General features: G+C 40.7%; 1 protein-coding gene across 3 annotated transcripts in view; it reads right to left on the bottom strand.

Annotated features, from left to right (window-relative positions):
- Positions 1–3,737: 3,737 nt before the first annotated feature.
- TMC7 (transmembrane channel like 7) overlaps positions 3,738–16,119 on the bottom strand; it is a 56,670-nt gene continuing 44,288 nt past the window's right edge. For 2 of the 3 annotated variants that reach the window (XM_042922207.1, XM_042922208.1), the window contains exons 14-16: positions 10,467–10,622; positions 6,841–6,919; positions 5,659–5,837 (exon numbers count right to left, since the gene is read on the bottom strand). In XM_042922207.1, the coding sequence (XP_042778141.1) occupies positions 5,757–5,837; positions 6,841–6,919; positions 10,467–10,622 (316 nt within the window). In that variant the 3' untranslated portion in view covers positions 5,659–5,756. Of the gene's footprint in view, positions 4,421–5,658; positions 5,838–6,840; positions 6,920–10,466; positions 10,623–16,119 lie in introns of those variants that run through there. The other variant, XR_006197827.1, reaches the window with a different exon arrangement.

The raw sequence follows: 16,119 nt of genomic DNA, 5'->3' as shown, positions 1-16,119 counted from the left end.
CGCGGGGCTCGAACTCACGGACCGCGAGATCGTGACCTGGCTGAAGTCGGACGCTTAACCGACTGCGCCACCCAGGCGCCCCTAACGTTTATTTATTTTTGAGACAGAGAGAGACAGAGCATGAACGGGGGACACTCAGAGAGAGGGAGACACAGAATCTGAAACAGGCTCCAGGCTCTGAGCTGTCAGCACAGAGCCCTACGTGGGGCTCGAACTCATGGACCGCGAGATCATGACCTGAGCTGAAGTCAGCCGCTTAACCGACTGAGCCACCCAGGCGCCCCAATATAATTTATATTTTAATAAAATATTTAATACAGTTGTTTCAAACTTTTCTAACACAGTACAGTAATTATAAATTATGGCGAACTATTCCATAGCTTTTTAAACCCAAGCAATTAGTGTGAGGATGATGTGACCTTCTAATGTAAAGCTGAGTGTAAACTTGTCTCTCAAAAGCCCTAAAACATTCTTACTAAACCTTTAGTGTAATCCCATCCCACATTGACAAAAATTTATGGAAGTCCAAGTTATTGTCAGGAAAAATTGAAAACAAAATGTTAAGCAGCAAAGGAATGTTAGAAATTATGACCCATCTTTATGATGTTATGTAGCCCATTGAAATGTTTATAAAGAACTTTTGATAACATGAAATAACACAGTAAGTGAAAAGAATACCAACATTTTTTTTCTTTCTTTTCATCCCATCCTCCCTCCCTTTGTGCTTTCTATCTTAAGAGGAATTTGGCAAGATTAGCAGTGAATGTCAATAAATGGTGCTTATATGTGATTTTTTTCTCTGTACCTTTCAGTGTTCTCAATATTTTCTATAACAAACAAGTATTTTTATAAGGAGAAAACAAAATTTCAGAAAGAAAAAGTATATTAGTCCCTAACTCCATTCTCAAAAATAAAAGTAACCATATGTATTATTTTCCATTTTAAAGGGCATTTTATCTCAGAAAGGTGAAGACACGAAGCAAGTAGCAAAGCCGTTCCAGGTCCCTAAGCATCCCATGCATTGGAGAGAAAATACAGAAAATGGAATTTACTAATAAAGCCATACCCTATATAAAGAAGATACATTCAGAAATCCTGTCTTCCCAGGGATCAGACCTTGCAGCTCCACTCTGGCAAAATGGATTGTCTTCTTCATCATTACTTACTCCTGAGTAGCTGCTATCAGATATTGCCAACTTAAGAATTAATGCAAACAAAACCCTTGCCCAGCTGGATTCTTCTCTTTGCTGGGATGAGAATATTCTGTGATTGCAAGAACATGCAAGGCTGCCTTGAGAAAGAACAAGAACATGTTCTGGGGGAACCCTCTGATGCACTGTTGGTGGGCATGCAAACTGGTGCCGCCATTCTGGAAAACAGTGTGGAGTTTCCTCAAAAAGTTAAAAAACGGACTACCCTACGACCCAGCAATTTAAGCAGATTTATAGCCTTTGATATTTATCCAAAGTCTACAAAAATACTGATTTGAAAGGGCACATGCATCCCAATGTTTATAGCAGTATTATCAACAACAGCCAAATTATGGAAAGTGCCCAAATGTCCATCAACTGATGTATGGATAAAGAAGATGTGATGTGTTGGGGCACCTGGGTGGCTCAGTCAGTTAAGCGTCTGACTTGAACTCAGGTGATGATCTCACAGTTCATGAGTTCGAGCTCCACTTCGGGCTGTGTTGACTGCTCAGGGTCTGGAGCCTGCTTCGGATTCTGTGTCTCCCCCTCTCTCTGCCCCTCTCCTCTTCACGCTCTCTCTCAAAAATAAATAAACCTTAAAAATTTTTTTGAGGGGCGCCTGGGTGGCTCAGTTGGTTAAGTGGCCGACTTCAGCTCAGGTCATGATCTCGCGGTCCGTGAGTTCGAGCCCTGCGTCGGGCTCTGTGCTGACAGCTCAGAGCCTGGAGCCTGTTTCAGATTCTGTGTCTCCCTCTCTCTGACCCTCCCCCGTTCATGCTCTGTCTCTCTCTGTTTCAAAAATAAATAAACGTTAAAAAAAAAAATCTTAAAAAAAATTTTTTTTAAAAAAGATCGTGTGTGTATATGTATATGTGTATACATGTATATATGTGTATATATAATGGATATTATATATAATGGACATATGTATAATGGAATATTACTCAGCCATCAAAAAGAATGAAATCTTGCCATTTGCACCTATATGGATGGAGCCAGAGTGTATTATGCTAAGCAAAATAAGTCATTCAGAGAAAGACAAATACCGTATGATTTCACTCATATGTGGAATTTAAGAAACAAAACAGATGAACACAGGGGAGGTGAGAAGGGAGAGAAGCAAACCATAAGAGACTTTTAACTAAAGACAGCAAACTGAGGGTTGCTAGAATGGAGGTGGGGGGTGGGATGGACTAAAATAGGTGATGGGCATTAAGGAGGGCACTTGCTGCATTGAGCACTGCATATTATAAGTAAGTGATGAATCACTAAATTCTACTCCTGAAACCAGTATTATACTATATGTTAACTAACTAGAATTTATATTAAAATTGGAAATAAAATCTAAGAATAGAAAATAATAGAAAGTTAAAAAAATATATATGTTTTGTTTTAAATTTTATTCCTTTGATTTAAAAATTTATGAATTTTAGGGGCACCCGGGTGACTCAGTCGGTTAAGCATCCGACTTCAGCTCAAGGTCATGATCTCAGGGTTCGTGAGTTCAAGCCCCACATCGGGCTCTGTGCTAACAGCTCAGAGCCTGGATCCTGGTTCAGATTCTGTGTCTCCCTCTCTCTCTGCCCCTCCCCTCCTTGGGCTCTGTCTCTGTCTCTCAAAAATAAATAAATGTTAAAAAAAATTTTAATTAAGAATTTTAAATTCCAATAAAGCCCTGTTTTGTAGGCAAAAAAAAAAATAATAGTAACAAGAACCTTCTTTAGGAGAATGGAGCAGAACAGGGAAATAGAGACAATAGAGACATGATTGGAGGGACTTTTAAAACTCCCCATGTTTGTAACAGGAGAGGGTGGAGGGCAGTGTTGGTGAGTTGAAAATAAAGTACCTAGCAAGGAACATATCCTTATGGAAGTACACAATGATACAATGGGATGCTTTGTAGCTATTAAAAAGATACAATGGGATGCTATGTGGCTATTTATATGGAAAGATCTTCAAGATGTTATTAAGGAGGAAAAAGGGAGAAGCTCAGAAATATACATTTTTCATGCATTCAACCACACATATATATCTATTTGAATATGTATTATAATTTTCTGGGAAAAGAAAATAAACATCATTAGCAGTGGTTCCCTCTGGGGGGTGGAGGATTGGGAGAGGAGTGCTTGAAATAATTTTATGTGTTTTTAGTTTAAAACACATACCTATACTCCTTCCTGGCTTCGGTAGAGCCAAGGAGTCTTAAAAGCACTCATCTGATGACTGCATTAAACCCTCTGTCATTTGGGGCGCCTGGGTGGCTCAGTCAGTTGACTTCAGCTCAGGTCATGACCTCATGGTTGGGGGAATTGAGCCCCACTGGGCTCTGTGCTGAACATGGAGCCTGATTGGGATTCTCTCTCTGCCCCTTCCTTGTGCACACTCTCTCTCAAAATAAATAAACTTAAAAAAAAACAAAAAAAAAAAAAACACTTCTGTGATTCTAGGAAAAGGCAAAGAACAACTTTACAAACTATTAGTTTTCCACAATCACTTCATTGCTGACAAGAAACCTCCAGGAATTCAAATATACGCAAACACATTTTAAAACCTTCAAGACACTGTTTAATCAGTTTTAAGGCACATTTGTTAGAGAGACCTGTACTTCGACAATTATACAGACATCACTTGAAGTTATTAAAGTTATCAAAATATATAAAAACATTCAAGTAAGAGGTATGCAAATCAGCAGCATTTAACCAAAATGAATATATTAGCATACTTCAGTATCAATTTTATAACAGGGAAAGAAAATGGAGTTTCCATCTCACACACTTACGTTTGTACACACACATGCGCGCACACACACACACAAACTTGACTGTTCTCAGAAGCATGGTGAAAGCAAAAACATATAAATAAGTGCAGTAGGTAAAAATACCAACAATTAGAATTTTTTTCAAGTGAGGATAGAGTGAACTTTTGGTTACTCAAAATTCTGTGATACTAGTTATTAGCCAGAAAGGCTCATTTGTCTCACAGGTACAAAAGTATCACATGTTAATGGTAACTTTGGGGAACAGCAAGAAAATGATCTGGCAAAGGGACAAATATATAGAAATGTGTAAACTGTGGAAAGCACACTTTGCTCCTCAGAGCAAGGGGTCCATCGTTTTGATTAATGGCGGGTTGGGGGTGGGGATGGGAATACTCTTAGCAGAGCACAGCTTTCCAAAACAGGTACCCAGCTTTAAACTCCAGGTTACTCCCGAGGAAAGGTTTAGAGCCTGTGAAAGGAAGGAAAACAACAGAAGAAAGGCTCCGATGGTCTGTTACAAAACTCAGTACTTTAAAAAGGATTCTGAAGATAATTAAGACACAAACTGATTACGTGAAACCATAACTTAGGCTTACTAAAAGGTTCAGAGCTATCAATTCCATGTAAGTTTATGATGAGGTATTTATTGCATGTGGTTTTTGCTGTAACGGAAATCTTAAGCAATACTCTGCCTATCATGTAAAATAAAACTTAAAATTTTAGTCACAAGGAAACAATAGCCCTGAACATATGGCATTGCAGATGCCAGCATTCAGTGTCCTCTCGGACACTTGCACAGGCTGGTCTGATGCTGCAACCCCTGATCCTCAAACACACACATAAACCATGGCCCCCTGTGCTCCGTGCACATACTCAACTGCCCTTTCCAGCCTGGCTCTGAAATGTGAAGTGTCCATGAGAAACGGGGACCTCAGTGCAGGAAGGAAAATGGCATTTGGAAGACTTGAAAGACAAGCTTTGCCTCTTAATTTTGATACCCAGGGCCCTCTGCTAAGTCTCAGAACTCAGGACCAGAAGGGAACTCAGGACCTATGGATACCCAGCACCTTAGAGACAGCTCCCCCCCAACCCTGAGCACCTCCCCACCCCCGAGTAATAAGGCGGCAGCAAAATACCCAGGAACTAAGACATCAAGGCCCCCAATCCACAGCATTCCCCTCCTCCCCAAACTTAACCTTATTCACACAGCAGGGATGGCTTTTCTCTCTCATATTACTACCAGGTAACTGGACTTATATAGCCACCCTCTCCATGTTTCCACCATCCGTTTCAAACATCTCAATTCAAGGATTTCTCTTCATGAAAAAAAAAAAAAAAATCAGGTCTCAGAACCATTTAAAAAGGATTACTACTTCTTAAGGAACACTTTTCAGCCTAAAACTCCAGAACCTGGTTCAAAAGAACGAGCCCAGTCTCATGAACAGATGACTCCCACAATTAACTATAAAAGACAACACAAATGCACTTTGAAAAATATAAAAGGGCTCTCCTCCTCAAATTTTGTTCTATCAGCCTAAACGGCTAAGTAAGTTAGTTTTGTGGGGGAGTCACCAAGCTGCTGGTCTATAGGCAAACCAGGTTTGAACCTGGTCTTTCTAAGACACTAAAATGGGGGGGCTGGGTTACATTAGGGGTGGGTTACAGCCACCGCAGCTGCATAATATGGAGCTACTTTCAGGAAAAACCTCAACTCCAGAAAAATATATTTTAAAATCTCTGCTCCAAACCCAGGTGGACTCTGTAGGCTCAGCAGGTCAGCTTCTGAGCAACACGCAGTAGGATCCTCACTGCCAGTCTAGACGGTTCTTCATATCCCTCTGGGCTTCTGTTAGTTTCTGAATTAGATAACGCTTGTCACGACTTTCCTAAGGACAGAGATGGGTGCAAGAGCACATTCAATATTTTTGGATACATGTATCATCATTTCAACCTAATAAATTGCCTGTCAGACTCACGGTTAATGATCCTAACCCCCGGATGGTTGTAATGGCCTCCAAACTGGTCTGCCTCTGGCATTCTTGCCCCTCCATGGCCCCTTGTCCACAAAGTGGCCAACAGTCTTGTAAAAATGTACATCAGGAGGCGCCTGGGTGGCTCAGTTGGTAAAGCATCTGACTTCAGCTCAGGTCACGATCTTGCGGTTTGTGGGTTCAAGCCCCGCGTTAGGCTCTGTGCTGACAGCTCAGAGCCTGGAGCCTGCTTCGGATTCTGTCTCCCTCTCTCTCTGCCCTACCCCTGCTCATATTCTCTCTCTTTCTTTCTCTCTCAAAAATAAACAAACATTAAAAAGAAATGTACACCAGACTGCTACTGAACACATTTCACTGGTTTCCCATCACACTCAGAATTAAACTCAATCTTCTCAACAGAGCCTTCAGACTGTGCTGTGACCCCGGCTGATAAGCCACCGTCCTCCAGCCCCAGGGGTGCCCTCACTGTCCCCTCTGTTACTCTCATCCCCAAGACCTCCCACAGCATTCAAGTCTCAGCTCCAATGTCACCTCCTCAAAGTGGGCTTCAGTGGCCACCATCGACAGCAGTAGATGGCCACTCATCTTGTCTGTGTTCTCTTCACGGCAGTTACTGCTATTGAAATTTATCACTTTTTCTGTAACTATTTAGCAATCTTGTCTCCCTTTATCACCACTGTATTCCAGCACGGTGTGAAGAGCAGGGAGTGATCAATACACATGTTGAAGGACTGGATGAATGAAGCTGGGGAAGGCCCGGCCTAAACGCAGAGTTTAGGGAAGTGGTGGTGAGCGGGGCCACAGCATTCCACCCTCTCCCTGGGAAAAGTGCCACTTTCTGTTAGATGTCCTGGGTAAAGGTCCCCAGCCATGACCCTCTGGACCTGCTCTTTCTTACCAGGGACAGCTGCTCTCGGAGCTGGACCACCACCCGCTTGTGTGCTCCGGCAAGGGCGATGAAATAAAACATAATGAGGCTGCAACACAAGGTGGAGAGGTCAGTAGGGAGTTTGCACCATTTGAAGGCCACTAGAAAAACCACCTGATCCATTTTGCCCAGGACAGTTTTACTGTTGTTAGGAAAAGAAGGAAGGAAAAAAAGAGAGGGAGGGAGAAAGGAATGGAAGAAAGGAAGGAAGGAAGGAAGGAAGGAAGGAAGGAAAGGGAAGAAGAGAAAAGGAAAGGAAAAGGAAAAAGAAAAAGAAAAAGAAAGACAAAACTCATTCATCCTAAGCAGAAGGCAATCAGAAACGGCCCCAGAGGGGTTGTGAGTTGGCAGTGGTAGCAGAGACTGATTCATGCCTTGCTTTTTAAGCTAATATTAAAAGTTGTTGCTGTTCCCTTGGCACATAGAATATGATAGGGAGAGACAAGGAAATGGTCCAGAAAGTCAGCTCAGCATAGAATGCACTGGATGTGGATAATCACTGTGGAACCCCCCTCGTCTCAGTTTCCTCATCTGTAAAATGGGGATAATATAGTAAACCCCAGGGACAACAAGCCTAGGATAATACATTTTTGAATAAAAGCAACTGGCAATTAGCTCCTATCTTCCATGTAGTCCCAGATCTCAAAGTGGGGTGAGTGAAATGACTGTCTTTGAGGTGAGGGGCAAGTGGAGTGGAGAGCAAGCCCCCAGGAAAAGAGTAGGCAACTCATTCCACTCCATGAAGGGGAGGTGGTTTCCTGTCCAATCTCCCCAGATAGGGCTGAGGAAATGAGGGCCACTGGAAACACTGATATCAATGAAACTCTTCTAGAAGATACCATGGCCACAGGACAAGAATGGCCAGATCAGGTAACCGCCACCAGATGGCGTCAGCCAAATGACAGCTGGAGTAAATGCACGGGGCCAGGAGTCTCTGCATCCTGGGGTCCTCAGAATTCCAGGCTGGTTGTCTGCACAGCTCCCCCAAACCATGTTGTTAATCTCATCAAAGGTATCATGCCTTTAACAAATACATTTCTGAAGCTCACTTCCTTCATTGGGTGGGGTTTTACTGTAAGAATATCTCTATCATGGGGTAAATTGCGATTATTTCATTCATTACAGTTAATACATACCAGCTACAATCAATTCTAGTTATTTGTGGTAGTTCTATTCTATAAAGCTTCTAGGAACACCTGATTAGTGAATTCTGAACCAATGGCCCTAGGGGAAATACAAGGGGAGGTTCCTTGAGTCACTGGTCACAACATTTTTGTCAACTGATCAATACCTTGTCTTATGTTTCTTATTCATTGAGCAAATCAGCTATCAATACGTAATCTTGCTTCTGTTTAAAGATAATTTAGTTACCATTATTGTTGATTCCTTAACTCTGAACTCGGTGTCAACAGTACCATAACCCATGCCTGAATGAAGCTTATCTAACATACAGATTTTCTTTGTAAGGCATATCTCAGCCTCTTTGCACTTAGGAACATGAGAAGCACTTCAGCACTACGCTTGGGATGGTTTTATACTGGGAAATGAGCCACCAAAAGCACAAAATGCAAGAAACATGGCACTAAATAGGTCACTAAAGACATTTGTAGTACGAAAGCGGAAAGAAGATAGCAGGCTTATTGCCTTGTTTGACCTCAGCTGTTTACATGCATGCTATGGTCTGAAGGTGTGCCCGCAAAATCCGTACGCTGAAATCCTAATCCCAAGGTGATGTCATGAGAAGGTGGGGCCTCCGGGAGGTGATTAGGTCCCTCACAAATGGCATTAGTGCCCTGATAAAAGGGACCCTAGAGAGCTAGCTCAGCCCTTCTGCTATGTGAGGACACCAGAAGTCTGTAAGCCAGAAGAGGGCTCTCCCCTAATCATGCTGATCTTGGACTCCCAGTCTTCAGAACTGTAAGAAATAAATTTCTGTTGTTATAAGCCACCTAGTCTATGATATTTTGTTATAGCAGACCAAACAGACTAAGACAATGCCCTTTGGGTGACTCAAATTTTTTGCTACCCTGTGCAAGTCCACAAATGACCATGAAACTGATGGTTTGAAACTGATTTTGGGGGTTGTAAAATATTTTAGCAAGTAGGCATATTCACAATACAAAAAAAAACCACCTTGAGATCTATGAATAACGAAGACAGACTGTAAGACTGTGATTAGAACAATGGCCACCACACAGTAAGCCCTCAATGTACATTTGTGATTAGAATTACTTTAACACGCAAAATCAATCACTATGCAGCAATGACTCTTGTCACCCTGACATATAACACCTGTCATTTACTGAGCCTTTACTAAGGGCCAGGTCCTCTGCTGGCATTTTACATTTAAAAATGCATTTTAGGGGTGCCTGGGGGGCTCAGTTGGTTAAGCATCTGACTACAGCTCAGGTCATGGTCTTGTGGTCACGAGTTTGATCCCCACGTAGGGCTCTGTGCTGACAGCTCAGAGCCTGGAGCCTGCTTCAGATTCTGTGTCTCCCTCTCTCTCTCTGCCCCTCCTCCACACATGCTCTCTCTCACTCTCTCGCTCTCTGTCTCTCAAAAATAAATAAACATTAAAAAAATTGGGGCGGCTGGGTGGCGCAGTCGGTTAAGCGTCTGACTTCAGCCAGGTCACGATCTCGCGGTCCGTGAGTTCGAGCCCCGCGTCAGGCTCTGGGCTGATGGCTCGGAGCCTGGAGCCTGTTTCCGATTCTGTGTCTCCCTCTCTCTCTGCCCCTCCCCCATTCATGCTCTGTCTCTCTCTGTCCCAAAAATAAATAAAAAACGTTGAAAAAAAAAATTAAAAAAAAAAAAAACATTAAAAAAATTTAAAAAAATTAAAAAAAATAAAATAAAAATGCATTTTACATTAAAAAAATTTTTTAATGTTTATTTTTGAGAGAGAGAGAGAGATAGAGATAGAGAGAGAGAGGGAGGGAGGGAGGGAGGGAGGAAGGGGCAGAGAGTGGGAGATACAGAATCCGAAGCAGGCTCCGGGCTCTGAGCTGTCAGCACAGAGCCCGATGACACGGGCCTCAAACTCACGAACTGTGAGATCACAACCTGAGCTGAAGTCGGACACTTAACCGACTGAGCCACCCAGGCGCACCAGCATTTTACATCATTAACCACATTTCCTTCATGTCACAACCCTATAAGGTATGTGCCATTCTTATCCCCATTTTCCAGGTGAGGAAATGGAGGCGCAGAAAGGACACAGACTACTTAGAAGCAGTAGAGCCAGGGTTCAAGTGCATGTGTCTAACCTGGTGCTCTTCTCTCTGCCCAATAATGATTTACTTTACCAAAGAGCCAGTGATTTTGTGAATAATCAGTAATATTAATCGACAAAGTTCACTGGATTTATGTCAGGCATTGGGCTCAGGGCTTCACCAGCAGGATCTTAATGAACCCGCTCAACGACCCTCTTTAAGAATCACTATTATTATGCCCATTTTAGAGATGGGAAAGTGAGGCTCACAGAGGTTTAGTGACTTATCAAGCGTAACAGGTGGGCTTCCATTTCCCAGTGGAGAGGAGTCCACATGTCTCAATGGAGAATCCTCGCAAGGGTCTAAGCGGTTCTTACTCACCAGATGATCATGAAGAAAGGCACTGCAAAGGCTTCCGAGGTGACGCCATGGACCAGGGACTGCAGTGAGCTGGGAAAGGTGCTCACGGTCTTGGGGACCACCTCCCAGGTGGTGTTGAAGTTGGTGAACGGCCCACAGGCTTTTGAGGAAGGGACGCTGCCGGGACACAGACCAAGGGGCTCAGGGTGAGGCATGCGGCACAGGCTGAGTGTCACTCCTCCACCCGGCCGCAGGCTTTGTCATCCAGCGACCTGTGAGGAACAGCCCAATCTTATGGGCCTTCTGGAATATTCTGGACAAAAATGCTGACCCTGAAATTCCATCTAATCTGTAGACTGACTTCCAGTGTACAGGAAATGTAGCACAGAAGAGCAAGTTAAATGACACTGTAAGACAGCAATCAAATAGATCCAGAAGGTGGTAGTGATTTTGTGCACCAATCTCTCAGTTTGGAGGGGAGGAAACAGTTGTGGACTCTTCAAAGAATTAAAGATTAAAGGAAAGTAAGGAGACATGGCAATGAAAGCAATGGGTAAAACTCGAAAGATCCTCATGTTATTTTATTAAAAAAAATTTTTTTTAACTTTATTTTAGAGAGTGTATGAGTTGGGGAGAGGAGCAGAGGGGGAGAGAGAGAGAGAGAGAAAGAGAGAGAGAATTCCAAGCAAGCTCCATGCTCAGTGTGGAGCCCCACATGGAGCTTGATCTCATGACCTGAGCTGAAATCAAGAGTTGGACACGCAACCAACTGAGCCACCCAGGCGCCCCGGATAGATAGATCCTCATTTTTAAAAAAGGCTATAGAGGCACGTGGGTGGCTTAGTCGGTTGGGCGTCTGACGTCGGCTCAGGTCATGATCTTACAGTTCGTGGGTTCAAGTCCCACATCAGGCTCTGTGCTGACAGCTCAGAGCCTGGAGCCTGCTTAGGATTCTGTGTCTCCCTCTCTCTCTGCCCCTCCCCCACTCATGCTTGCTCTCTCTCTGTCTCTCTCAAAAATAAATACAAAAAATTTTTAAATATAAAAATAAGGCTCTAAAAGACTATTGGGGACAATTGGAGAAATTTGAAAATGGCAAGAATAAGACAGTATTCATTTTCTGAGATGTGATGTTATTGCAGATGCATGAGGAGGAGAATATACCCTTATTTTTAGGAGCTGCACAATCAAGTATTTAGCTCATATCTTCTGTGCACCCCCAGATCTCAAAATGGGGGTGGCTGAGGTTATTATTTACATATGTCATGGTGCCTATAACAATTTCAAATAGGTCACCACACCCACAAAAAGCATATGCATAGAGAGAGATAAAACAAATGTAGCAAAATGTTAACAACTGGGACATCCAGTTGATGGGTATGTGAACCTCCATTACTGCTATTTTTTTTAACTTTTCTACACATTTGAAATTTTTCAAAATAAAAAACTAAATAAAAACTAAATAAAATTCAATGCAAAAAATCTGTAATTAAGGCCTAAAAGAATTAAGTTCTGTGTATGAGCTTTTCCACTGTAGCCCTATTTTTATGGATAAAAAAACATTCTTAGAAGCAACCTAACTATTGTTTAAGGCAATGGATGAACAATTTATGATCCATTCATAAAAAAGAACATTAGGGGCGCCTGGGTGGCTCAGTCGGTTGAGCCACTGACTTCAGCTCAGGTCATGATCTCACAGTTTGTGAGTTCGAGCCCCGTGTCGGGCTCTGTGCTGACAGCTCAGAGCCTGGAGCCTGCTTCGGATTCTGCGTCTCTCTCTCTCTCTCTCTGCCCCTCCCCCACTCACACTGTCTCTTTTTGTCTCAGAAATAAACATAAAAAAATTTAAAAAAAATTAAAAATAAAAAATAAAAGAGAACACTAAAAAAAACCACTGAAAGAGACATTGAGATGTAAAATGACTGGCTCCCATACAGAAAATAGTTGGGAAACAGGATTGGAAAATTAATTTTTTCCATCATATATTCTTATGTTATTTAAATTCTGTGGGATGTAAACTATTTATTACATATTTTGTAGAACTTTATATTTTATATATTTTATATTATATATTATATATATTTATTTATTATATTAAAAAATCAAAGTTAAAAAACATTTTAAAGGAATGAGAGAGTTCTGTATGTGCTGGCATGGAAAAGGGCTCATCATAAAATTAAGCTAAAAAAATAAGCCACCATCCACTCACCGCTGTTGTCTAACATAGTCTCGGAAGTTCTAGCATCAGCAATCAGACAACAAAAGGAAATCAAAGGCATCAAAATTGGCAAAGATGAAGTCAAGCTTTCACTTTTTGCAGATGACATGATATTATACATGGAAAACCCGACAGACTCCACCAAAAGTCTGCTAGAACTGAGACATGAATTCAGCAAAGTCACAGGATACAAAATCAATGTACAGAAATCAGTTGCATTCTTATACACTAATAATGAAGCAACAGGAAGACAAATAAAGAAACGGACCCATTCACAATTGCACCAAGAATCATAAAATAGCTAGGAATAAACCTAACCAAAGATGTAAAAGATCTGTATGCTGAAGACTATAGAAAGCTTATGAAGGAAATTGAAGAAGATATAAAGAAATAGAAAAACATTCCGTGCTCATGGATTGGAAGAATAAATATTGTTAAAATGTCAATACTACCCAAAGCTATCTACACATTCAATGCAATCCCAATCAAAATTGCACCAGAATTCTTCTTAAAGCTAGAACAAGCAATCCTAAAATTTGTATGGAACCACAAAAGATCCCGAATAGCCAAAGTAATTTTGAAGAAGAAGACCAAAGTGGGAGGCATCACAATCCCAGACTTTAACCTCTACTATAAAGCTGTAATCATCAAAACAGCATGGTATTGGCACAAAAACAGACACATAGACCAATGGAATAGAATAGAAACCCCAGAATTAGACCCACAAAAGTATGGCCAACTAACCTTTGACAAAGCAGGAAAGGATATCCAGAGGAAAAAAGACAGTCTCTTTAACAAATGGTGCTGGGAGAACTGGACAGCAACATGCAGAAGATTGAAACTAGACAACCTCCTTACACCATTCACAAAAATAAACTCAAAATAGATAAAGGGCCTGAATGTGAGACAGGAAACCATCAAAACCCTAGAGGAGAAAGCAGGGAAAAACCTCTCTGACCTCAGCTGCAGCAATTTCTTACTTGACACATCCCCAAAGGCAAGGGAATTAAAAAGCAAAAATGAACTACTGGGACCTCATGAAGATAAAAATCTTCTTCACTGCAAAGGAAACAACCAACAAAACTAAAAGGCAACCGACGGAATGGGAAAAGATATTTGCAATGACATATCAAACAAAGGGCTAGTATCCAAAATCTATAAAGAACTCACCAAACTCCACACCCGAAAAACAAATAATCCAGTGAAGAAATGGGCAGAAAACATAAATAGACACTTCCCTAAAGAAGACATCCAGATGGCCAACAGGCACATGAAAAGATGCTCAATGTCGCTCCTCATCAGGGAAATACAAATCAAAACCACACTCAGATATCACCTCACGCCAGTCAGAGTGGACAAAATGAACAAATTAGGAGACTATAGATGCTGGCGGGGATGTGGAGAAATGGGAATCCTCTTGCACTGTTGGTGGGAATGCAAACTGGTGCAGCCGCTCTGGAAAACAGTGTGGAGGTTCCTCAAAAAATTAAAAATAGACCTACCCTATGACCCAGCAATAGCACTGCTAGGAATTTACCCAAGGGATACAGGAGTACGGATGCATAGGGGCACTTGTACCCCAATGTTTATAGCAGCACTTTCAACAATAGCCAAATTATGGAAAGAGCCTAAATGTCCATCAATTGATGAATGGATAAAGAAATTGTGGTTTATATACACAACGGAATACTATGTGGCAATGAGAAAGAATAAAATATGGTCTTTTGTAGCAACGTGGATGGAATTGGAGAGTGTTATGCTAAGTGAAATAAGTCATACAGAGAAAGACAGATACCATATGTTTTCACTCTTATGTGGATCCTGAGAAACTTAACAGAAGACCATGGGGGAGGGGAAGAAAAAAAAAAGAGGTTAGAGAGGGAGGGAGCCAAACCATAAGAGACTCTTAAAAACTGAGAACAAACTGAGGGTTGATGGGGGGTGGGAGGGAGGGGAGGATGGGCTGTGGGTATTGAGGAGGGTACCTCTTGGGATGAGCACCGGATGTTGTATGGAAACCAATTTGACAATAAATTTCATATTAAAAAAAATAAATAAAATAAAAAAGGAAAAAATAAGTAAATAAAAATAAATAGTGTGCATATGACTTTCTGGAAGTAATAAATATATTAATATTTATTAATACATTAAACAATTAAATTTTAATATTTTAATACTTTTAAATTAATTTAATTAATTTTAAAATTTAAAATCATTAAAAAACTTTAATGATTTTAAATTAAAAATATTTTGTTAAATTTTTTTTAACATTTATTTATTTTTGAGAGACAGCGTGTGAGCAGGGGAGGGGCAGAGAGAGAGGGAGACACAGAATCCGAACGAAGCAGGCTCCAGGCTCTGAGCTGTCACCACAGAGCCCGATGCAGGGCTGGAACCCACGAACCGTGAGATCATGACCCGACCTGAAGTCGGATGCTCAACCAACTGAGCCACCCAGGCGCCCCTAAATTAAAAATATTTTTTAAAATAAAGGGTGTTCATATGAATTTTGGGTTGTAATAAATATATTTATTAATATATTAAATAATTAAAACTTAATATTTTAATAATTTTAAATTAATTTAATTTTAAATTAATTTTTAATATTAATGATTTTAAATTAAAAATATTTTAAAAAATAAATAGTGTTCATATGAATTTCTGGAAGTAATATATTTATATTAATATACTGAATAATTAATATATTAAATATTAATATTAAAATATTCATAGTGGTTACCTTGGTGGAGTGCAACTAAGGGAGGATAATGGGAAATTTGTTTCCCTTTCATTTACACCCTTGTGTACAGTTTTTTTATATATAACATCTGTTACTATAATAAAAAACAATAAAGATATACAGTCAGTCAAATTGGTTAAAAAATAAAATCTGAGAGAAAAGTTCAAGGATTTTAATTGAAAGATGAAGAAATGGAATTCCATGAGAATATAAGTCAGAGAGACTGGTAAACTATAGCCCTAGTGTCAAATGTGGCCCACCATCTGTTTTTTATAAGTAAAGTTTTATTGGAATAAGTCATGCCCATTAGTTTGTATACTGTCTACAGCTGTTTTCGTGATGCCACAGGAGGGTTGAACAGTTGCTACCAACACCATATGGCCACAAAGCCTAAATATTTAGGATTCCTCTTTACAGAAAATGTTTGTTGGCCTTTGGTATAAATGGTTATACTCTTAAGGAGTAGGGTCACTGGGGTCTGAACACTCAACTTCTGATCCCTAGTCTTAAGCATTTCTGCTCCTACCAAATTCTACACTAGACTCAACATTCCTTGTGCCATGTCTGAATCGTCTCCATACTCCTAGCACCGAGCCCAGTGCCTGTCACAATGAAGATACTCCAAATTCTTCCATAATGAAGATGTATTATTTTTGTAATCAGAAACAAAGAAATAATCCAAAAGGATACCAGCAGAGAGGTCCTAGGAAAAGGGA

This window comes from Panthera leo, chromosome E3 (assembly GCF_018350215.1).
Source record: "Panthera leo isolate Ple1 chromosome E3, P.leo_Ple1_pat1.1, whole genome shotgun sequence".
NCBI lineage: Eukaryota > Metazoa > Chordata > Mammalia > Carnivora > Felidae > Panthera > Panthera leo.
Note: the sequence above shows the minus strand (reverse complement) of the source record. Positions and strands in the feature narration are given on the sequence as shown.